At 41.6% G+C, this 25868-nt stretch overlaps 1 protein-coding gene across 7 annotated transcripts in view; it reads left to right on the forward strand.

Annotated features, from left to right (window-relative positions):
• gtf2ird1 (GTF2I repeat domain containing 1) overlaps positions 1-25868 on the forward strand; it is a 210664-nt gene that overhangs the window by 94006 nt on the left and 90790 nt on the right. For all 7 annotated transcript variants that reach the window (XM_043718738.1, XM_043718735.1, XM_043718734.1 and 4 more), the window contains 4 exons: positions 6125-6208; positions 12860-13043; positions 15799-15824; positions 20943-21051. In XM_043718738.1, coding sequence (XP_043574673.1) covers positions 6125-6208; positions 12860-13043; positions 15799-15824; positions 20943-21051 — 403 coding nt within the window. The remainder of the gene's footprint in view (positions 1-6124; positions 6209-12859; positions 13044-15798; positions 15825-20942; positions 21052-25868) is intronic.

A 25868-nucleotide genomic window follows, 5' to 3' on the forward strand; every position in this document is an offset into this window, starting at 1 on the left:
CTCCTTAAGCACTGATGAGGATGGACAGATTAGATAGAGAGGAGCTGTTCCCAGAATGAGAGAACGACAGGGCATAGATTTAAAGTGATGTGCAAATGAAGCAAAGGTGATCTCCCCAAAGACGTTTTCACTTGTGGGAGTGTGTTCACTTTTGAAGAGTTCATTTTGCTTCTGACTCATTCCAACCAAAAGTGTCTCTTTCCTCCACGGACTATTTCCAGGCAACATTGCGCAGTCTGCAGCAGGGGTAATGGAAGATGGGGCTTTCAGTCCATTGCCAACTCCTTCAAATAACAAATATTACTAAAGCTGATATCTCTGCAGGTATACATGTTTGAACAAATCTGATCTTACAGATACAAGGTTGGCAGGGAACCAAGACCATTATTATTAAGATCTGGAAAGCACTGTTTGGAAATATAGTGGAGGCAGGTTCAATTGAGGCATTTAAAAGGGCATTAGATAATTATTTGCATGGGGATGATGTACAGGGATATGGTGGAAAGGCAGGAGATTAGTTCTGTTCCTAGTGCTGAATGGCAGCCTCCTGCCATTGTACAAATTCTGAAAATCTAGTTTCTCTACTCAGAGAGAGTAGGAGGGGCATGGAACAGTCTGCCTGCAACAGTAGTAGACTCACCGATATTAAGGGCATTTAAATGGGCATTGCACAAACTTATGGATAATAATGGAATAGTGTAGATTAGATGGGCATCAGAGCTGAAAATGTGTTGCTGGAAAAGCGCAGCAGGTCAGGCAGCATCCAAGGAGCAGGAGAATCGACGTTTCGGGCATAAGCCCTTCTTCAAATGGGCATCAGATTAATTTCACAGGTCAGTGCAACATTGAGGGCTGAAGGGCCTGTACTGCGCTGTCACGTTCTATGTTCTAAATCTTCCTTGAGATGCAGCTAATAACTGACCTGAGGACAATGGGATGTTAGTCAGTATGGTGTGTCAGCCCCTGCCCCTCTGTACGTGTCTAATCTGTGACACTGCTTGGCTCACCGTGCTCTTTGCAGAGAAATTTGTTTCGCTGGTCCATCAGTTGGGTTGCTGCTGTATTTCATCCCGCTCCCACAACAGGAACACACCAGATTTTAAACAGGGCCCCCTGCAAATAAATAAGGATCCGGGCAGCGTTATTTTCGATAAATTCTCAACTCTCCTAAATGCTGTTTTAGCAAACTAACCCTAAAATCTGCCCAAAAAAGCAAAGGGAGAGATGCAAGGATGTGCTTTTTTTTGAGGACGGGGATGCTACAGGAAATAGGTGGAAGCTGATCCTGTAACCGTGTCAGATGGGAGTTTTTTAGTATGACGGGGAATGGGGTTTGAATGGAACCTCTCTCAGAAAGCAGGCACACAATGCCAAAGGAACAGCATCTTTTTTTTTTCTTCTTAAAACTCTCTCATTCTGCCTTCATTACCGGGCCTCGAGCACAGAAGCCCGAAAATGAAGTGGCCACCATTTAATTTGCTCAAGGAACAATAACCTGTTTTCCACTTAGGCACTTTACAACATTCAGGAGTCGACACTGAATTCGACAACTTCAGTCCTCCGTTGTGAATATCTGCCCTCCCCTGCTGTTTCCCAGTGCTTTGTTTGAATGGGTTTGCTCTCAGCAGAGCTGCCCTTGGAATATTTTTAAGGCTGAGGTAGGTAGGGTCTTTGTTAAGCAAAGGGTTGAAAGGTCATCAGGTCAGATTGTGGATTTGAGGTGACAGTCAGATTAGCCACGATCCTCCTGAACGGTGGAGCAGGCTTGAGGGCCTGAATGCCTACTCCTGATTTCATCTGTTCATATAACCTCTTTGTTGCTATTAACACATTCTTCATTGCAATCTCTTCTACCACCGTTAGCGTTCCCTTGATCTTTTGCTCCTACTATGTTCACCATCTGTTCCACGTGCTCCTCTTGTCAACAGCATTTAAAAAAGCTCCTTTTCTGAGCCTCCTTCAGTGCGAAGAAGAGTCACATCATGCTTGAATCATTAACTCTGTTTTTCTCTCCACAGATGCTGCCAAGACCTGCTGAGTTCTTCCAGCACTTTCTGTTTCTGTTCCAGATCTCCAGCAACTACAGCTTTTAGTACCGTTTGGTTAGAGTCGGTTCAGTCAATTCCTCTAAATTATTACTTTATTTGTGCATGAGGTAAAAGTGACAGCTGGGATACTTTGTCAGACAAATAGTATCACAAGACAAAGATTGTCACTGAAAGTTTACTGAGAATATCTCTCTGGGTGCTCCCGGAGCCTGAGTCAGTCACTGATCAGCCTGTAAGATGCAGGGCCACTCCCTAACTGGCCTGTGTTAGCACTTGCTGCTGGGAGATTACAGTGGGGCCCAATGCCTTTGACCTGAGGTGAGTGAAGCATCAGCCAGTGTTCCAGCTACCAGTGTTACCAGAAGCAAGGAACACTCTCTGCCTGGGTTCCTGCTGTCTGGATAAATGGTCTGGCACCGCTCCATGAATGAGTACTGGACAGGCTGCTGCACCAATCTGACAGCAGGAGGCTTTGCAACATCTGAAAGAGAATCAATAAATAAATAGAGCAAGGACTGAAGAGTCTAAATCGGATCTTTTAAAGCCACATCCTCTACCACAATCAAATCAAACTTGCAAATATTCATTTCAGCGTTTGGGGCAAATGGAGATTAGTCAGTTCTACACATTGTAGTCAAAAGAAGGAATTGCTGAGAGGATCAGACACCCCCTCCTGAACTAGAAATATGGTGCATGTAGCTGCATCTTTAGACTTGTGGATGTAATGTGGGCTGATGCTTCACTGCTGCACTGATGGAGTGCGTCTGTTATAACAAAGGTGCTGTTAAACCCAGGCCCTAGCTGTCTTCTAGACATTAAACTCTGCACAGCACCTTTTCAAACAAGTGGCTGTTCACCCTGAAGTCTGGCCAAAAAAAATCATTGTAGTCTGACTGGATGAAGTGCACTGCTTATTGATCTCATTGCCTTAAGTGGGACCTTGCAGTGTGCACATTGGCTATTGTATTTACCTACTGCCTCGACAAAGTATGGCCAGTTTCCCAGTAGTGATTACATTTCAAAAGTAATTCATTAGCCATGAAACACTTTGGAGTATTCTGTGACTGTGATGCCATGTTTCTGTCCCCAGTACTTCATATCAAAGTGTGTTGGATCTTTATTTTATAAGAAACATCCTGGGGAGGTGATGTCTTAGTGGTATCATTACTGGACAGTTAATCCAGAGACCCAGGTAATGTTCTGGGGACCTGGGTTCAAATCCTGGCACAGCAGATGGTGGCATTTGATTTCAATAAAAGTCTGGAATTAAGAGTCTAATGAAGACCATGAATCTGATTGTTAGAGCAAACCCATCTCGTTCACAAATGTCCTTCAGGAAATCTGCCTGGCCTGGACTACCTATGACACACATTTGGTTGACTCTTATGCTGTGGGACATACTGGTTTAGTAAACACTGGCCTAGCCAGGAACACCCTCATCCCATGAATGAATAAAAACAAACCCTTCCAGAAATGCAGGCCCGAAATCCTCATTTGAAGAAGTTGCTTTCTTAGAATGTCTTCAAGTGATTTTGGAGTAGTACCGTTATCGATCTGGGTTGTCAATCGGACTGGGGATCCAGCGCAAGCTACTCGTGATTTCCTTTGACAGAATTAACAAAGACAGGTCCATGCATTTTTCTTTGGATATTGTGCCATCTGTTTAAATGATGTTTAGTTACTTTGTGAACAATTTCTCTGTTACTGGTGTCAATGTTTTGTTTGTAATACACCTGGTCAGGGATGTTGTTGCACACCTGTGGAGCAGATGGGATCATCCTGGTTCAAAGATAGGGGCACTACCAGTGCACCACAAGATCCATGCTGTTGCTGGCATAGGTTGAGCGAGGATGTCTCTCATTAATTACATGCTGTGATTTATAATAAGCGCAGGATCTGTAGACATCCGTATAGGACTTGGTGAGATAACTGGCAAGCAAACAGCACCTTCTTTTTCGATGAAGTGATCTACAGCCCTCTGGACTCTACATTAAGTTCAACAATTTCATACCACAAGCTTTTTGTTGCTGTTTCTTTTTCTGTATGAACTGATCTTAATTTTACTCTTGCATGTTTTTTCTTTTGACAGAGCTGTTTGTTATTCTGCCATCCCCACCCACTCTAGACAAATTTATTGTTTCTGAGCCTACAAAATTACTACTCCCTCTGCCTTTAGTTCCATTCAATCTTTTATTACTTAGTCTCTTGCACCCTCCATCCTATATTCTGTTTGTCCTTCATCCTCCTTACTCCCCTTGCCACAGCCTAAATCCCACGCATTTCTGCTGACTTTCAATTCTGAAGAAAGGTCCTTGACACCAAATATTAATTCTGTTTTCCTCTCAGCAGCTGCTAACACTGAGTTTTTCCAGCATTTTGTGTTCACTTATAATAGGTTTATTAAACACTGTTACAGGCATAGCCCCTTGGCTGGTTTGTGCCGGTGTGATTTTGTTTAGGGGGTGAAATTTCTAATGAATTATATAACATTAGAACTGAGACTGTGTTTAGTCCTGATCAGGGCTTTGGTGATGCTACGGAGACAAACTGGCTCCCAGTTGGCAATTTCATTTAGAGCAACCACAGGATGGGCTGTTATCGGAAATATTATGTACTGTTCTGATGGAGGTTGTTCGGGACATAGCAGAGTGAGCTTTATACTGCCAGGCTATCCAAAGTCCCAGAGTAGTTGGTTCAGGTACTGGGTTACAGTCCTGAGTTCCTCATGTCCATGAGTACTTTTAGTTTAAGGATGTGAAGATGGCTGCTCTTTTTCCATCATCGCTGTTCACAGGATTTTCCAAATGACAGAGGCAGCCCCAGGCGAGAGTTAAGATAGATGTTGTATGGCATATGGAAATATTTGAACAATTACTGGCAGAAATAAAAGCAGTCTCAAATAAAGTCATCTTCCCAATATCAACTTTCTGTTTGTGGTTGTCGTAGAAACAGAGTGGGCAGTGAGCGACTACTCCCTACAACTTAAAGCACCCACATGTGGGGATTAGATACACCCTGCAGTTATTGGGAACCTTTGTTAGTTTGATTCAGAGGTACCATTCGTTACTGAGATAGGAGGAGCTCTGGATTCAGACTCCAGACCAGGACCAAACATGGCACCTCAGCATAATGTTGCAAGAGTGCCGCCCTGTCAGAGGTGCTGCCTTTCAGAAACAGTGTCAAACAAAAGCTCCATTTGCCCTCTTGCATGTCCAGAAAAGAGTCGACAATGTTATTTGAAGATGGGTGAGGGAGAGTTCTCCTGGTGTCCTGGTCGCATTCGTACCTCAACGAACATCACTTAAACTGGTCATTATCTCATTGCTGTTTGTGGAACCTTGCTGTGCTCCTGCACAGTAACTACAGCCAAAGACAGTCCATTTGCTGTAGTGTATCAAGGCATTTTCTGGGGATCTGAAGGGTGATATATAAATGTAAATTCTTCTGTGGGACCTGTCTTTTCTCCAAGTACAGTGATGTCCTGCTTGTTCGTTGAAGGGCTTTAACCTGTGTTCAGTCTTGTTTTGTCCAGGCTTATAATTCCAAACAGTGTCTTAATTAAGATCTAATCTAATTGCTGCAACATGAAGTGATGGAATGCATTTTTTTGCTGCTGATTCTGTAAGCTGTGAATTCCCTCTTCTCGTTCTGCCATTCCCAGCTGATTATTGAGGGGAGATTATTGAGAGGGGAGATTAAGCAGGAGTAACAGCCCTCAGGGCTAGACTTTTCAATGAAAGCTAACACTCCTGCAGTTTTACAATGAGCCCTTTAACCTATGTCAGCTGGAGAGCGTGGTGGCAAACTGTGGGGAGTCCCACCTTTCCAGATGCCCCACACTGGGGCAGGCCCTGTTTGGAGGCAAGACATGGTGAAGAAACTCTGCCAAGCATCATAGGTGTAATGAGACATATGAAGCTACCCACACCCCTGTCCCATGCCCCAAAAAGCAAGGGCACAGGGAGCACTTACATAGGGAGCACTATCCAGGCAGAATCCCTGAACACCCACAGGCCACTACTCTTTAGGCTTCCTGAGTGGGAGAGATTTACAGTATCTCTGATCTTATTTCACAGAAAAATGGAACTTGTATATTAAAGAGACAGAAGACATCAATATTCTGAGGGAATGTGTGCAGATCCTTTTCAACAGCAGATACGGTGAGTCATTGCTTTCCGATATTACTTGAATTCAGTTTGCATTTCGTAGTGTTTATAACTCAGACTGACTGAAAGTATTGAATTAGGTAATGGTCCTGAAGGGGTTAATGTTCATGTTGTATTTGTTCCGCGCAGCCCGTGGGTAGAGACAGGGACTTCAGCTTTTGGAGGGAGTAGATATATCTATAGCAGCTCCCTAAGATCTGAATAAGTCTGCTTCACCAAATGTGGTTGAACTTGTTGTGATCATGCAATAAATCGTTGTGTTATCCAGAGCAGTGTGTGTCCTGTACAAAGTCTCTGGTGGTGTACTCTACTTTAATCATTAGATAGGGCCAAGACAAAGGAATGCTGGGAGTAGCACGTTACCTCAAATAAACCTTTACGCAGTATCTCATACTGGTACAGTGCGGGGACTGATCATCTGGGAAATTCCCACATGGTTGTGGTGGTTGAAATCAGACCCCCAGCATGAGGAAAAAGAAATTCACAACAACAAAAAACACAAGCATAAAAATGAAGAACGACAGATGCTGGAAATCAGAAAAAAAACAAATTGCTGGAGAAACTCAACATCAGTGGAGAGAAAACAACAGAGTTCTGAAGGAGGGTCACTGGACTCAAAATGTTAACTCTGCTTTCTCTCTGCAGATACTGCCAGACCTCCTGAGTTTCTCTTTTTAAAAAAAAATTGAAGTGTGTTCACCACTTTAAAAGCATTTGCCACTTTAAGAAGCCACTGACAATCAGCCAGCATCAAAAAGGCAAGCTCAATACTGCGAAGGCAAAACTTCATTCAGAAGGTGGTTAATAGAAGTGCTGGGGGATGAGTGTTGGCAAGGCAATGGGAGAAAAGCCAATCATCCTGAGAAAATACAGAAGCCTTAGAGGAGGAGGAGGCTCCATAATGAACAACTAAAGGTTCCAGGAGGCAAAGAGAAGCTGAAGGGAAAAGGGAGTGAAACATGGTGCAAAGGGAAGGCAAGGGATTGTAAGAGAGAGTTCTGACTTCCCGCAACAAGCATTGCCATCATCAACATTAGGAACCACACGGCATAGCTGCGCAAAATAGTGAAACGGCCGGGAAATAAATTTAGACACAACTACAGAATGAAAAGGCCTCATCATTTATTTAAGCTAAAACCAAGTAAATGTAAAGTAATTAGGTGAAAGAAGCTAGTAGAAGAAAATTCAGGGAAAATGAAAGCTTCGAACGGACCAGGAATCGGTTATTAAGCTGCAATTGCAGCAAAAAAGACTTATAAAGATCACAGTCGAGAGTGTGGCGCTGGAAAAGCACAGCAGCTCAGGCAGCTTCCGAGGAGCAGGAGAATCGACGTTTCCTTATGCCCTTCCTTGTACCCGAATTGTTGACTCTCCTGCTCCTCGGATGCTACCTGACCTGCTGTGCTTTTCCAGCGCCACACTCTCGACTCTGATCTCCAGCATCTGCAGTCCTCATTTTCTACTTATAAAGATCAGAACCAGTAAAAGTTACTTAATTTTGTTTAGGGAAGAGAGTTTGTTTTTCAGACTGTGAAAGGTGGAAAGACATCCACTTTATCCTGGAGATATAGGAGAACCTCAACTTGGCTGAAGTGAAACTCTGGAAGAAATGAATAACTAGTTTAATCATTTTCAAAGGTAGGGAACATGTGGAGAAGGCAGAAAAATACTTGAAGGAGTACAGAGATAATGTTTTACACACACATTTACAAAGTTTGAAAGCAATACTTTTAACCACACAGCCAGTAATACAATTTCAAACTTTATTGCAGAATTCAATACTGTGCCATATTACAGAAATCGTGTTAAACTGTGTCAATGAATATAGGAATACAAGCTTTAAGAAAAGCAGATTTAAAATAATATTGAAATAATACAGATATAAGATATCTTTTAGAGTCACAAAATTAGTAGGCAGACTAAGGAGAAAATAGAAAAAAAGAATTCAGCGGATTCAAAGATATCACTGAACATGAGACTGAACTTCATGGAGACAAAAATTCTTAAGATTAAATACAAAATTGAGCAAGGTAGTACATTATTATGTCGAGGGATCATAATGTGGTTGAAATTAACAGACAAAGTATCAAAAAGAGTGCAGGTATCTTTTAAATAAAATTCATCAAAAGGAGGAATTCAGAAAAGTTCAGCTACCAGGAAAACACTCGGACAATGACTTCAATAGGTGAGTGGAAAATTATGAATATGAAGATTTGAAATGAGAATTCATGAGATGTTTGAGGTAATTCTCATTTGTCTCTGGAATAATTAATGAATACCTATGGAAGGGAAACATTTCTTGGATAGCAAAAAGAGTTATTACATTATAGCAATAAATACAATTACATTTGATCAGGCATGATTATAAAGGGAACTGGTGCAGAAACATCTCAGTCATAAGAGATTTTTGTTGGAACTCTTGATGAAGCTTTGTCAGATTTCAAACAGTCCAAGATTTAACTTGAAAAATCTATTGAAATTATACAAAAAGCAGAAACCACAGTGACTCCTTGGTTCTGATGGAAGGCCAACACCACATCAAAGTGACGATAGATTCTATTCATCTTGTAAGGTCTGGACACACTCAAGCGAGGCACCTGAGAGCCCTATACACCAGAACAAGCCGAACATCTGGTCATGAAGGGCACATAGGCCAGATAATATCCACTCATCACAAAGGAATGCTACTGTGGCAAACTGTTGGTCACTTTTTAAAGGTGAATCTTGTCAAATAACTATCAAAAGCTTTGGATACTTCAAGATACACTAGAATGCAATGCCCGTAAATGGTGTTGATAACATGTATGCTTTTTGCAATCAAACAACTTCACTTCTGAGCCTATATACATCTCACCTCAACTCTATCAGAAAGAGTTGGAAGAGATTGACAGCCTCTGAACTCAACTGGTCCAGAAGCAAGCAGCTTTCCAAATACTGATTCAGGAACAAACCATTATTAACCACCCTGTAAAGGGGAAATCCAGCAGAAGGTCCTGTAGGGCCTCCCAGGATCAAGACAGAACTAGACAAAACAATCCAGGGGGATTACCTTTTTTAAAGCTTGTATTCCTATATCCATTCACATTGTTTAACACGATTCCTGTAATATGGCACAGCATTGAATTCTGCAATAAAGTTTGAAATTGTATTACTGGCTGTGTGGTTAAAAATATTGCTTTCAAACTTTGTAAATATGTGTGTGTAAAACATTATTTATCATTGTCAATATAGAGGCTGTCGTCACAAGCTTCAGTGGAAATGTTAATAAGACCGTATGATAGGAGAGCAGAATTAGGCCATTCAGCCCTCTGACCCTGCTCCACCATTCAATCATGACTGAGATGTTTCTGCACCAGTTTCCTTTATAATCATGCCTGACCAAATGTAATTGTATTTGTTGCTATAATGTAATAACTCTTTTTGCTATCCAAGAAATGTTCCCCTTTCCATAGGTATTCATTAATTATTCCAAAGACAAAGCAAAGACAAATGAGAATTACCTCAAACAACCCTTACCCAACACCACGTACTGGAAAAGATGACCAAATCTACAAGATACTAGTCGTGATCATCTTAGATGATACCACAGAGAGAAACAGGAATGGGACCAATAAAGCTATCATTGCTATGTCATGCAGACATGAGGCTGTTGAATGTCGTCTTCAGCTGTTTAAGACTCAGCAATTTTGGTTGTTGCGCTTCTGGTCTGTTTGAGAATACTGCTGTTTAGGGAAAGGATTTCAAAATGACGTGGCTGCCAGGAAAATGTGAAAATGTCTGATGGATCCCCAGATTACAACTTTGCAGTTTTTCACATACAGTCCTGATCTTTAATGCTGGTGCAGTTATAATCTGGGTTTCACACAATGTCATTTTGTCAGGATTGTACTGTTGACTTAAAATCTGGTTCTGCTCATCCGGCCAAAGTGCATGGAAATGAGAGATTAGATTGGGGAAGGATTCATTCTGGAAGACACTGGCCTGCCCTTTCTCCCCCAGTTTCCTATTGAATTTTTCTAAATTAGCGCATAAGTTGCCATCATCAGTCTCTGTGTATGATAACTACCCTGTCTAACCATCCATTTATCTGAAATTTTCCAGTCTGTGTATACAGAGTGGAAGTTTCTTTTAAACATATTTAACAATGTTACTCCACACGCTCCACTGAGTAATTACCCCCACCCCCCACCAAATCCATGGATAGGGAGGAAAGTGATACTGTTAATCAGTATAAAATGAAATAAGCACAATGTGTTAAAATGACTCTCTGTCTTGAAATTTGCTGACATTGTCCAAGAAAAAGAAGAACCTTAAATCTAAAATATTTTTGCCGCAGTATTTAGTCACCCTGGCTGCAGGATCCCAGCAGGACTGCTCAGGCGAGCTCGTTACAGTCAGTTTGGTTTAAATAGGTTCAGGGTAGAATTAACTAGCTCCTTCTCCAGTGTGTGTTTTGCACTGATATAAAAGCATTATCCACTGGGCATTGGTCAGCAGGCTTTGGCTCCGAGTGCTGTAAGGATGTTGATTCATCGTCCAAAAATAGTTCCCAACCAATATCACAATCTATTTCTGCCAGCTGGTTATCTTTGTATGCAGCAGCACTGTTCATATCTGAGATCCTCCTTCTGTCTTCTCTTCACCCTTTTCAAGTCACCGATTGTGTCAGGTGAGGTGTTCGTCATGACACAGTTTAGTCAATAAAGGGCTCTAATGAAAGCAAAATATCGTGGTCACTGGGAATTGAAATATAAGCAGAAACAGCTGGAGGAACTCAGCAGGTCTAGCAGCATCTGTGGGTGGAAAAACAGACTTAACATTTCAAATCCTATATGACTTCAGAAGTGAAGAACTGAAGAAAAATCACATCGACTCGAAACATTAAATCTGTTTCTCCCTCCACAGACCTGCAGTATTCCTCCTTTCATATTGATAAGTATAGCATTGTCCTTTTTTCACAATATGGAATTAAAGAAGCATTATTTAGTTCTGGTCACTAAATGGGAAGTTTACAAAATGTTTCAGATGAAGGTTGGTATATATTTTGTGAATGTATTGTATATATTTAATCTTGAAATAGATTATAATATAACTATATGTTAAAAGATTGTGACTGTATAGGTTCCAAAACATTGACTGTTTCTTTGTCTCACACATCACATTCATTAAAAGCAATGAGTTAAAATAAACACACTTAAAATTTCTCCCAAAAATGTTTATTCACAAAGTAGGACAGAAAATCGAATCCCTGGGGAAATAGACAAAGTACAGGCTATTTTCATCTGCACACTGCAGGACCCTCCATGAATTCATCTTGTGACTAACCTGAAAGCACTTAATCTAGTCTCAGAACAAAAAGCTCTGTTTCCCCAGCAATGATATCTCTTTCAGGTTCATGGATTCAAAATGAACAATAATTTGAAATGTGCACCTTCCTCAGACAACACATGCTACGCTTCTAAGTGTCAGTTTTTGTTGGTGCTGCAAAGCAATTTTTTTAAAAAACAATTAAGCCATTGAGCTGGAACCTGCAACTTTAGTTACACTTGCCCTCAGACTGACTTCAGCAGATAAAATGCCATAGCAACTTCCTGTGATGTTTTGACTTGGAGCAGCGCCCTTCAGGGGGCCTGCTAGATTTGCCAGCCAAATGTGATGAACGCCAGGGGAAGTCTGACAGCAATTTTGGAACATTCCAGATGTGCAGAATTTGCATTCCTTTTAAAATTTTTAGTTTCATTAATTCTCTCTGCTCCACTCATTTCCACCCCCCCCCCCCCCCAACCCAATGAGATTAAAGTCACCTATTTGTGAAGCTAGATCTTGGGGAGGTGTGGCTAAGTGAAGAAGATTCCAGAAACGTGCAGCAAGGTACAAAAGACGGTAAGTCTGTTTGGTGATGCTGCCGGGTTGCCCTGGGGAGAAGGCTATTCAAGATCATTATAAAGACCTACTGCCTCTAATTTGCCTGCCATTGAAATCTTGCCCAGAATCGAGATTAGAGTGGTGCTGGAAAAGCACAGCAGGTCAGGCAGCATCCGAGGAGCAGGAAAATCGACATTTCTGGTAAAAATCCTTCATCAGGAATGCTTTGAAATCTTACCATCTCGTCAGCAGCCAGGTGTCCATTTTACTGCCTGATTTACACTTTGTCATTGTGCCTGTATGTCTTAGTGATTTCTTCACACAGCCATTCTTGACTGGAACAAATACTGACTTTTAAAATTGCGGAAGGTTTTGATGAACACAGCCAGTGTGTTTTCAGCAGTGGGGAAGCGCAAATCTAGTGTCACATTAATATAATTTAATCATCAAGAAATCCCAATTGGGAATTCAGGAGAAACCGCTCTGACAAGACTGGCGGTGAGAAGGTGGAATTCACTCCTACAGGAAGCAATTAAAGAGACTAGTAAAGATATACTTTAAGGAAAAGCAAGGTTGGCACATGAGGGAATCAGGAATTATAGAGTAATGTTGATTGATCCAGAAGAGGAAAGATAGATTGAGTGGAATGTAAATACTAGGATAGAATGGCTGAGCTGATTGACTTGATTTTGTGCTGTATGTTACAAATGCCCAAGCGTTGCTCAGAAAGCTGGGAAATGGTAATACATTTTAACCTGTTGTCATCTGTGTTTCCTGTAGCTGAGGCCTTAGGTTTGGATCATATGGTTCCTGTTCCATACAGGAAGATTGCCTGTGACCCAGAGGCAGTGGAAATCATAGGGATTCCAGAAGGAATTCCCTTCAAGCGACCTTGCACCTATGGAGTTCCCAAATTGAAACGCATCTTGGAAGCAAGGCACAAAGTTCGGTTTGTTATTAAAAGGTAAGCTGGGTTCAAGAGGTGTGGCCAGTAAGCTATTCAATTGCAGGTGGCATCACAGCCAAGTCTATTGCAGCATGCATGAGTCATTCTGGGGTTACAGATCAGGAGTTAGATTCCTGGCTGGTTTTCACTTCTATGTTGGCAATGCCAATTGTATTTGCCCAGCTGACATCCAAGCTGCAGTAAAATATTTCAGGAGAGGTCATAGGGTCACTTTAATCAAACTCATTGGGCGGGAAATGTTGGTTTTATACCCAGATAAATATTACTGTCCGTTGACTTCATTGACTGAGATGTCAAAGCGCACAATCTCGTCAATTGTCAATGGGCGTGTCTGGTTATAATTAGTCTCTGATTCAAACCAAGAACCTCTGCCTTTTAAGCTACAGTTTCAAGCTGGATGGTACCTTTCACTCTGAGGTAATTAATTGTGGAAATAAATTCCAAGCAAAACATACTGCATTGTGCAGATAGAATGCCACAGTCCCCTTTATTCGACAGATCCTCACAGGTGCTGGCGGAATTGCTATCTTTTCAAACTGTATGTACTTTTCTGCAAACCAGACTGTGGTCTCGGGTGTCTCTATCCCGGTCATGATCAATTCTGCTGTGCAACAGTCTACAAGGAAGCACTCAACAGCAACCGAACAATTTTCCCTAACACCTTGTGCTGAAGCAGTGAGCCTGTGCTCATCACTGTTCCATTGAGAATTCACACGGATGCAGCATTCCAGGCACACACTTTTGCCCTGCTGCTCTGGGATTCTCTCTGCTTGAATACAGATGAGTCGCCATGTTAGCGTTAACAGAGGGAGCTGTAATATTTGATAAAAATGTCATACTTCTGTCAGCATAGTTTTGGTTTCTTAGCTGTCCATTTAAATCCAGCCAGAGCTAATCAAAAACCAACTGCAGTACAAATTCATGCTCTAAATTAATCTCTGTGTGATGTTCAACAATGTATTGGCTGCCAGCAGTCATGGAATTCTTCAAACCTGACAAATGCATTGAGCCAAGCCCAAGATAGTGGGTGGCACGGTGGCTCAGTGGTTAGCACTGCTGCCTCACAGTGCCAGAGACCCGGGTTCCATTCCAGCCTCAGGCAACTGTCTGTGTGGAGTTTGCACATTCTCCCCATATCTGCGTGGGTTTTCTCCGGGTGCTCCGGTTTCCTCCCACAGTCCAAAAATGTGCAGTTTAGGTGAATTGGCCATGCTAAATTGTCCATAGTGTTAAGTGAAGGGGTAAATGAATGGGTCGGCGTGGACCTATTGCCGAAGGGCCTGTTTCCACACTGTAAGTAATCTAAATCTAAATCTAAAAATGTGAATTGCAGTTCTTTTTTAAACTGCTCACATGGAGCTGGATTTCCTCTGATTTTGGAGCCAAGTGACGTAAATGGGGTATTCCTGGCACTGTGTAGGATACAGTCCCCTACAAGAATTTTCCCTGTATTGACCAATTAGTGTCCAATAGTAGCCTCACCAGCCCAAAGGAGCAGTGGTTCAGGTAAGGGACAGAGCTTTGAGGGCACCATTGTGGAGGGTACTGTTTGGCTGCAGTTAGTGGCAGGGAGAAAATGAGGACTGCAAATGTTGGAGATCAGAGTCAAAATGTACGGTGCTGGAAAAGCACAGCCAGTCAGGCGGCATCCGAGGGGCAGGAGACTCGACATTTCAGGCATAACCCCTTCATTAGGAATCAGCCACATTCCTGATGAAGGGCTTATGCCCAAAACATTGACTCTCCTGTTCCTGAGATGCTGCCTGACCTGCTGTGCTTTTCTGGTGCCACAGTATTCGACCACTGTGGCAGGGAATCATATCCAGAGTACTGGCCGTAAGGCACACCTTCGGGAGGGCACCTCCTGGCACCTCTCAAGGGTCCCTGAATGATGATCGTCTTCTGGTGGTCTTCAAATCACCCTGTCATTGGCTACTTGCTTATTGTGAGGACATGTTGCCTCCAATCCCATCTCCAGAAAAAGTGATCTGATGGTGGAGTAGAGTCACCAAACTGGCACACTGAGAAGCAGTGTGAATGTTCGCATTGTTGTGTGCATACTGAGCCCCAGTGGGGACAAAGACCCACCTATGGTGGTTGGATTTAGAGGTGCACTCATCAACCTTAAAACTGAACAGTCAAAATATTAACACTTCAGCCACAGAGCACCCACTGTGCAGGCTGAACCAAGAGGTACTGCTGTTTTTCCTTCATAGAGTCACAAGGCACATTGTGGGGCAGGAGCTATTGTCATATCCAAGTACATTTTACAAACCTTGAATGTCACAGAGTGAGGAGGATTGATTTATAATGGACTTGTGTATAATCTCACGTCTGTGTACTTGAGCAGTGGCTTAGCCCTTTCCAAGTAAAGACTGAAGTGACTCCTGCAGAAGGTCTGAGCCACCAGTGGATTGACCTTGCCCTCTTATTGCAGTGAGTCAGAGGAGGGGGGGCATCAAGATCAGTGCCACTAAAGGAAGTTCAAACCCGAAGTTTTCCTTTTCCTCAAGTGGTTGTTTTCTGGTTGCTGGGGTGCTCAGGTACAATAATGTAGGTCGCCTACCTGAGCTGCAGTTGCTGTTAACCTGGAACCTGTGATCATTAAGTTCACACGCAGCCTCTCTGTTGTTGGCCTGCTGCTCATCATAAGAATTCCAGTTGCTAAATCAGAAGGTTTGTGCTGCTTGTATGTTTTGTAAACGCCAAATTTATCTGTTTGCTTTTGTAAATTTGTCTCTCTTTTCTGCAGGATGTTTGATGAGCGAGTTCTGACAGGTAAGCTGGAGGTGGATGGTAGACAACTGTCTCCTTGTAAACTCAGGCCTTTTGCTTACCCTGACCTTTTGATCTGCGCTGCTGACACAGGCCTCATCAAAATTCTCAGCTCAGCCTCCCTTCAGCGATCACATTTGACAGATGGAATTGATGGGGAATCCCATGTTAGTGTCAATGTTAGTGGTTAGGCTTGTATTGAATCAGTTAGAGGGAAATATATGTGTGTATGAGAGATTCTTGGAAATTGTTCTTCAGCCATCAATCAAGTGGCCGAGAACAAAGATCAACCTTGATTTTACACTGGCTCCTTTGGACAACATCCTCACTATGCTCTTGACAAATAATTCATTTCACTTGCAGGCTTCTCTTGAATCCTTTAGAACATTAAGTTTGGATCTCCCTGGAGTCTTATCACATTCTTGCCCAAGGTGTGATCTTAGAATTGTCTCATTTGCGAAGTAGTTGTGCCAAGCTCCTTGAACATGTGAGATGGTGACCTCCAGAAAATGAGAGCAGCATCTTGCCATTATGATGCTTTTTGCTACTCTCCTTGGATGTCCCCTGAAAAACAAAAATCATCTCTCTGGCTTCAGAGTTGTGTAGCATTAATCTGGGAAAGAGAGCATCTAATCGCAAATTTATCCAGCAAATGAAATAAATGACAAGCTGCTGGTCAACTATGACGCAGAGAAAGACATGACCTCCCCTCCTCAAGGGCTGAGTTGGCCTCCTTACTCCAGGGGTATGGGCACACTAAAAGCACCGTGTTCGAATTCACTCCACAAGCCTGCAGGCAGCCACAAAAAGGCAGCTGCTTTAATTGTTTTCTCTGTGTCATTTCATATCCCTTGAGGGTGTGGCTGTATTTCAGGCGTGGAAGGGAACGGTGTGACGCCCTGAGGTTTACAACAGATAAACAGCATAACTTGATACTTGCACAGTTTATACAACCCTTTTAATCTTGTTAAACCTGCTGTGGCAATGCTTTCATGTTCTGTAATTTGATCATTCATTGTGAAAGAGATTTTCAAATATAACCCATGTTTATGTCAAGCCAACATCAGACGTGAGGCATTCCATGCCATGCTAATGTTCTAAAGAATTCAAGAGAAGCCTTCAAGTGAAATGAATTATTTGTCAAGAACATAATGAGAATGTTGTCCAAAGGAGCCAGTGTAAAACCAATGGCCAAACAGCACCCTGCTATATTGCACCTTTCTATGATTTAATGATATTTGAGTTATCATTTCTTATTGACAATATAACTAGGTATGACACCATGATGCAAACTTAATTTCATTGACAAATTGGTTTAATTGGCTGTGTGGTGTAACATTCTTTGTGTAATAGAAGCTCCATATTAGAATACACAGAGCGTTGTTCATTGTAGACAGAAAAAACATGTATATATGTTGCACCTGTTTCAACTCAACCAAACAGGCAACCATCATTCACTAATTCAATTCTTCAGGCAATGTCCTGTCCAACCAGAATCAATCTGCCTGATTTAAAATTCAAAGCATGGCAGTTAAGTGTCAATCATCATTAATTGCTGCATTCTCCATTGAAATGCCTCTACCAATCAAAGTCCACTTGCCAACCAGTCAGCGCACTCCTCTCAAGTTGTATAAATGTTTGTCTTTCCATTAAATTGTTATTCTTTCAAATTGTCTGGATGAGTGCAAGATGAAAAGCATTGAATTTTTTCAGCAATATTCAAACTGTTTTAAGTTAGGGATAATGCATCCTCTGGATATCATCATAGAGACACCTTTACATATTTATAAAAAATATAAAATTTCATTAGAACCAGAGAACTGGTGGGCAGCTAATGTTATTCTGATACTCTAGGGAACTACAGACAGGTCAGCTTAACAGTAGGAATGATAATGGAAGCTTCACTTCAAAATGTAATAGAAAACATTTAGAAATCAAAAGTATATCATTAAGAATAGTCAACAAGTACTTCAAAAGTGAAGGTCATGGTTAAACAAATATGTATTCTTTTGAGAAGTTAACGGTAATGAGGGAAATGTAAAATGCTTAGATTATAAAGAGGCCTTTAATGAGGTACCATATGGTCAAATCAAGCAGTCAATAAGAACATAAACAGGGGCAGGAGCAGGCCATCTGGCCCTGGAGCCTGCTCCACCATTCAGTAAGGTCACAGCTGATCTTATAGCAGACTCAGCTTCGCTTACCCACCCGCTCACCGTAACCCTTAATTCCTTCACTGTTCAAAAATCTATCTTTTGCCTTAAAATCATTCAACGAGGTAGCCTCAAATACTTCAATGGGCAGGGAATTCCACAGACACTCAACCCTCTGGGTGAAGAAGTTCCTCCTCAACTCAGTCCTAAATCTACTCCCCTTTATTTTGAGGGTATGCCCCCTAGTTGTAGTTTCATCTGTCAGTGGAAACAGTCTCCCTGCTTCTCTCCTATCTATTCCCTTCATAGCTTTATAAGTTTTTACAACCCCCCCTCCTTCTAAATTCCACTGAACATCGTCCTGGTCTACTCAATCTCTCCTCTAAACAAAAACCCAGTTACAAACTAAAATAAATAATACTCCAGTTGCTGGAAGGTGAGGGTGGTTTGTTCCACAGGAATTAATGCGGGAAACAATGTCATTCACAATTTACAAAAGATTCACGTTTTGAAACTGGAAGTAAAATTTCAAAATATATGGATGATGCCAATTTCTAGCTATTGTTAATATTGAAGACAATTGCAACAAATTACTTGCAGATTGAACATGTTATTGATAATGAAGTTAAATGTAAATAAACGGTGCATTTTGGTAGCAGGAATATGGGGTGCATATTCTGAAAATAGGGGTCTAAATTGGATAGTGAGGCAAAGAGTCATAGAGCTTTCTGGGATACAGGTTCTCCATCATTAGAAGTGGTAACAGGTTAACAGGGGCATGAGGATGCCAACAAAGGACTAGGTTTCTTTCTCTGTGGTAGAATTTGGAAACAAAGCAGTTCTACTAAGTTTGCGTCTAACTCTGTTCACACACAATTGATGGACCTTTTGGGTCTCGTTCTTTTCAAACAGGGTAGAGTTAGCTGGAGCTGAAATGCAAAGAAGTTTTGTGCAGATCGTAACACTAACTGAGAGGCTTTAACTATGAGGAACAAACGAACAGATCAACGCTTTTTGTCTATATCAGGATCTCAATAGGGTAGACATAGAGAAAATGGGCCTGTCTAAGCTCCCCATTTCGATAGGAATCTAGCCCCAGTCTCCGCATGCAGTAGGTGGTGGGAAAACCTATTTGACCTCATTCTCACCCATCTACCTGCCAAAAGTGTATCCTACCCTATGCCAGTTTTGGTCAGGATGACCACCTCGTTGTCCTTGTGGCAACAAAGTCGCATCTTCATACTGAGGACATGCTCCATTACGTTGTTTGGCACTAATATTGTGTGAAATGGAATAGTTTCAGAACAAGTCTAGCAGTTCAAACCTGGACATTAACCATGAGGGGAAGTGGGTTATCAACAACAGCTGAATTGTTCAACTACAGGCTGTAACCCCATGGCCCAGCTTATCCCTCACTCAATTATTACCATCAAGTTGGGAACCAACCTGGTTCAATGAGGCATGCAGGAGATTGTGGGGAAGCAGCACCAGACAGACCTAGAAATGAGTTGCCAACCCAGTAAAAATAAACACAGGATACATGCTTCTTGAACAGCAGAAACAACATGCCTTAGACAGAGGTAAGTGACCCTATAAGCACTGAACAGACCAAGACTCTACAGTCCTGCTACATCCAGTCATGAATTGTGGTGGGCAATTAATTAACTAAGCCCTTCCTGAAGAAGGGCTCATGCCCAAAATGTCGATTCTCCTGCTCCTTGGATGCTGCCTGACCTGCTGCGCTTTTCCAGCAACACATTTTCAGCTCTGATCTCCAGCATCTGCAGTCCTCACGTTCTCCTAAATTAATTAACTAAGCCAAGGGAGAGGCTCCAAACAATGGCAGAGCCATTTGTGTTTTAAACGAACAATCCTTTTTTGAAGCAGTGACCATTTGCTCTACATATTTCCTCAAAAGGAAACATCTTTTCAACATCAGCCTCGAAAAGCCCCTCAAAATCACACCTGTTTCAGTTCATCACCTCCCTAACCCCAGCAGATACAATAAGAGTCATGCAGCCCTTTGATCCAACCAATCCATAATCCTAAACTAAACTAGTCCAACCTGCTTGCGCTTGGCCCATATCCTCCGAATATTTCTTATTCATGTTCTTATCCAAATGTCTTTTAAACATTGTAACTGAATCTGCATCCACCACTTCCTCTAGAAGCTCATTCCATCAGTTTAGCCTATCTAATTTTCCCTCATAAAGCAACTAGCCAATTCCAGATATTAGCCTAGTAAATATTCTTTGAACTGCTGCCAATGTATTGTTATTCTTTTTTAAGGAGTTGTTAATACAGTACACAGTATTATCCGATCTGGTCTCATTAATGGCCTGTAAAACTGAAGCATAATCATTTGATTTTTATATTCAATTCTCATTGAAGCAAATGATAACATTCTAATAGCTTTCCAAATTATTTACTGTGCCTGTATATTAACTTTTTACAATTCATGATATGTGGCTCCTTCTGCACCTCTGATCGCTGTAAGCTTTCACTATTTAAATAATATGTTTCTTTTTTATTCTGCTAAAACGGACAAGTTCACATTTTCTGCATAATACTCCATTTGCCACCTCTCTCAATCTGCCCGTGTCCCCACATACAGAGTATTGCCAGTCAGTTTCTCTGATTTATCTAATACTAATGGCTCAAAATTACATCATTTTGTTTGAATTGACAATGTCAGTACAATGTAAATAGGTCCACTTCTCTCCTCATTGCCCACTGATTTTAGTGCAGTTTAATGACCAAATTAGAATCAATATTTTATTTAAATGTTGTGCTTTCTTGCAACCTGTGCAGAAAAACATTGTTAAAATTAATTCTTCAAAACTTAGCAAACCTTTGAGAAAATGCTCTCCTATCTGCTTTGTTCAATTGTTTTCTCTCGTTGGGAATCTCATAACCAAGCAGCTCTTGCAAAGGCAGCTTAAGAATATGAATGTTCTGTTTGTTCTAGGAAACAAGTACATACGGGATGGTTCCAAACCAGACAGCCATTCTCCGTTGGATGAGGAGTCCCACAGAACAATAGCATTGGACATGACCCCAAAGAACCACATTTGCAGGTAGGAAATGGCTAACTTTATCAACTTCTAATGTGAGCAATCATTAACAAAGATGGAACTTGCCTTTATGTAACAACTTCAGGACATCCAAAGCAATATATTACCATTGAGCTACTCTTTGAAGTGTATTCATCATTTATTGGGCAAAATACTGATCCAATCCATTAAACAGTGCAACTCAATGATTCATAATGAGATTTGTTTTTAATGAGGACATTTAATTCATTTAGTAGTGAATTCCCAGAGCTTTTCATGTATTTGAGTAGTGTTGTGGAATTTTTGTTTATCCGCCTGAGAGCTTCAGCTTGCCCATTTCATCAAAAGATGGTACCTCTGACAGTGCAGCACTTCCTCAGTCCTGTACCAGCCAGCCTTGATTTTCAAGCCACTGGTGTGAATCCTTACTTTACTGCTCCCACGAAAACTGTGGCTGATAGCTAATTAATCACTTCTTCTTATGATTGAAGTCCCACCATCGATAATCTTATCCTCTTGTCATTCATTAATGTAACATCGATCACCAAGCAAATGATCCAAAAATGTATTAGAGCACTTTTATATTGTAAAAGTTTTTTCATATCACCTGTATTATAGCCACCCAGGCTAATTTAATGCACATTGGTTTGCTTCTAAATCATGTCTGCTTCTACAAATTACCATGTGGACTCCAATCAGCCTTTCTCTTTGCTTTGTTATCCTAATTGTACAAGGCTCCCACGCTGATGGAATGCGAGTAAGGCTGATTGGAGTCCACATGGTAATTTGGAGAAGCAGACATGAGTCTTAATGAATACTTTCCATTGTTCTTCAAGAAGATGGAGTTCAATGTAGGTAAGTGTGAGGTGATTCACTTTGGTAAGAGTAACAAAAAGATTGGGTACTGGGCTAATGGTCAGATACTTGGTAGTGTGGATGAGCAGAGGGATCTTGGTGTCCATGTACACAGATCTCTGAAAGTTGCCACCCAGGTAAATAGTGCGGTGAAGAAGGCATATGGCGTACTGGCTTTTATTGGTAGAGGAATTGAGTTCCGGAGCCCTGAGGTCATGTTGCAGTTGTATAAGATTCTGGTGCGGCTGCATCTGGAGCATTGTGTGCAGTTTTGGTCGCCATACTATAGGAAGGATGTGGAGGCACTGGAACGGGTGCAGAGGAGGTTTACCAGGATATTGCCTGGTATGGTAAGAAGATCGTATGAGGAAAGGCTGAGGCACTTGGGGCTGTTTTCATTGGAGAAAAGAAGGTTTAGGGGTGACTTGATTGAGGTGTACAAGATGATTAGGGGGTTAGATAGGGACGACAGTATGAACCTTTTCCCGCGTATTGAGTCGGGTATTACAAGGGGGCATAGCTTTAAATTAAGGAGGGGTAGATATAGGACTGAAGTTAGGGGTAGGTTCATCACTCAGCGAGTCGTAAGTTCATGGAATGCCCTGCCAGCAGCAGTGGTGGACTCTCCCTCTTTATGGGCATTTAAGCGGGCATTGGATAGGTATATGGAGGATAGTGGGTTAGTATAGGTTAGGTGGGCTTGGATCGGCGCAACATCGAGGGCCAAAGAGCCTGTACTGCGCTGTTTTTTTTCTATATTTCTAAGAAGGGAGCAACACAGGCATTCAGGATGAAGAGTGTGAAATATTGAATGGAGGATAAAGAGGTTAGCATCCTTGAGAGTGAATAAATTGCCAGGCCTGGATTACATGAATTCCAAGCTGATGAGATGAACAAGAGAGGAAAGAACAGACCCTGACCATCGTTGCACAATTCTTTCTGGCTACAGGCACAGTGCTGTTAATGTAATGCTGTGGCTTAAAAGGGAGGAAGAGATCTTTTGTGTAATTAAAGGTCAGTCAGCCTAATCTCAGTACTGCACAAAACCATTGGAAAAACCTCTAAGGACACGTCAAACTGTCATTTCGAGAGACACAGTTTAGCAAAGCACAGATTTGTGAAGGGTAGGTGCTGTTTAACTAACCTGCTTGAAGGTTTTACATTAATGAGGGTAGCATGGATTTTAGAAAGACTTTTGGCAAGGCGGTCCATGGAGGACAAGCCCAAAACATGAGATCCAGTGGTAAATGACAAGGGTTGGATCCAAAATAAGTTAAATGGAAGCAAAAGGTTTTGTTCAGTGCATGTTTCTTGACTTGGTTATTTGTAGTGGGGTTCCACAGAGTGCAATGACTTGATTTTAGGTTAAAAATCTGAGCCTTAAACTCAGGAAAAAAAAAATTGCCAATGATGCAAAAATTGATTTTGTGGTTGATAATGAGGAAGAAAGCTAATGATTGTCGGGAGTTATCAATGTCGAGATTGTGTTGCTGGAAAAGCACAGCAGGTCAGGCAGCATCTGAGGGCACGCTCGACTCTGGTCTGCTGCATCTGCTGTCCTCACTTTCTCCTGGGAGGTATCAATGGACTGGTCAAGTAGGCAGAAAAGTGGCAATTTGCAGAAGTGAGAGTTAATGTCTTTGGGAAAGGCAAACATGACAGTGACATGCACAATAAACAGTGGGATCCTGAGAATTGCAGAGAAACAGCAGGACCTTTTGAATATGTGACTGCAGAACCCTGAAGGTAGCAAAACAGGTAGTAGTTTATGTGTGGTCTGCCCCAGAGAAAGGATTGTCTGCTGGTGCTTTATCATGAGTTGTTTTTTCTTGGCAAGTTTTGTTGGTGGGTGGTTTCAATGTCTTTCACAGGGATAGGGGGAGCAGGCTGCCTCAGCCAGAACAGAAATTGAACCCGCGCACTTGGAGATTTTCCTGAACCTGTGCTAAGCCATCAAGCTAACTTGTGCCCCAGGGCATGTGTATAATGCACTTAAGAAGGAAAGTGTAATACTTTCTTATATTAGTCTGAACAGAGAAATAAGGTAAAGGAAGCTATGCGAGAACTGCATAAAAGATGAGTTAGGCCAGTTTTGGTTATCATGTTACAGATGGATGTGACAGGACTGCAGCACATGCTGAGGATATTTGTGGGAGTGTTGCTAGAAAGTGAGAATTTCAGCTTTAAAAAAAGTTGGAAGAGATGAGAGTTACTTTCCTTGCAAGAGATAAGTCTGAAGATTTATCTGAGGTGTTTAAAATTGAAGAGCCTGTGTAAAATGGACAGGAAGAATAGAGAGGTCAATAGCTCGGAGGCATGATTTAAATTCATGGTAGGGGGTTAAAAGGTGGAGTGCGAGGAGGTTTCTTTTTCGCCCAGAGCATGGGGGAGGATCAGGAATTCACTGCCTGATAGGGTGGCAGAGGCAGAAACTCTCAACATTTTTCATTAAATCTTAGATCTGCATTCAATGCTGCACCCTTCAGGTACACAAAGAGCAAGGGTTGGAAATGGGATTAGGCTGAGTATTAGACATGGCTAGCAAAGACATGGTCAGCAGAATGGTCTCCTGTGTCATAAATGGTCTATTTTCAGGTCTAGCAACTGCCTCCAATCTCTCACAACAACTCAATGGTTTCGAAAGTGCACTCTGTACTAAACAAAATTACCTTTATAGGCTACTATCGATATTTTTTCACACTTATAGCACTTTAAAATTGGTACAAAATATTAAGAGTTGCGGAAATAATTTTCCACAAAGATGTGACTTATCACAGATGAATATTAACTTTAGTACAGTATACAAGTAATATTTAGATTAGATTAGATTACTTACAGTGTGGAAACAGGCCCTTCGGCCCAACAAGTCCACACCGACCCTCCGAAGAGCGACCCTCCAAAGAGCAATCCACCCAGACCATTCTCCTACATTTACCCCTTCAGCTAACACTACGGGCAATTTCAGTATCTACTCTTCATGAGTTTAAAGATGATCAAATCAATCTTTCCTGCTCTATAGCAAGCTCATAGCAAAAGATTGAATCTGCCATGCATATTTGAGAGAGTTATAAAACTGCCTGAATTAGTTCACCTCCGGACTATCTGAAAAAGTGCAATCCAAATTATATGATGCTTAACCAAGCCAACAAATCACAAAAAGACCATAGTGTTAACCAGCTGAAGTGTAGTGAAATATGACATTGAACACAAAATTCCATCAACCTAACATTACTTTATTTGACAAAACTCTGTGATCCCATTATTCCTACCAGGCAGTTAATGATTGAGGATTCCTTTCAGATGCACGATTGTAGGGATTCTATAATATGTTTCTATAATTCATCAAAATCCTATTAACATGAGCATGGTCCATCTGAGTCTCAGCATGAGCTGGCTTTGTTGAGTGATGAGTTTATCCCAAGGTCCAAGGTTGCAGTACAGCTTGGTAATGGCCACATTTGCAGTACAGCTTTTAATAAGATTAGCTTTACAATTATAGGTAAAGTGTCACACATATCTCTCCACAAGCAGGCTATCTATTTGTGACATGGATTTAAAAGGTACCACTCTACCTTTTTGTCATGTTCTATCTCATGAGAAATGCTCATGATATTGTCACTACATGGTATTATCTGACCTAAGGATATATCAATCTCATGCTCCTCCTTACCCTGAGATTGTTTGAAGCATGACATGCTATTGAAAACGTGCTACTCTGCTGTCATCTAATACCTTCATATTAGTCCAGACACTTAAGTGTCTGTGAATTGAATGTCTGTACATAGAATCATGGATCTGTACAGCACAGAAACAGACCCTTTAGTCCAACGCATCCATGCTGACTAGATGTCCGAAAGTAATCCAGTCCCATTTGCCAGCACTTGGCCCATATCACTTTAAACCTTTCCTGTTCATATACCCATCCAGCTGTTTTTTAAATATTGTAATTGTACCAGCCTCAGCCACTTCATCTGGCAGCTCATTCC

Source organism: Chiloscyllium plagiosum, chromosome 28, assembly GCF_004010195.1.
Source record: "Chiloscyllium plagiosum isolate BGI_BamShark_2017 chromosome 28, ASM401019v2, whole genome shotgun sequence".
NCBI classification, from domain to species: domain Eukaryota; kingdom Metazoa; phylum Chordata; class Chondrichthyes; order Orectolobiformes; family Hemiscylliidae; genus Chiloscyllium; species Chiloscyllium plagiosum.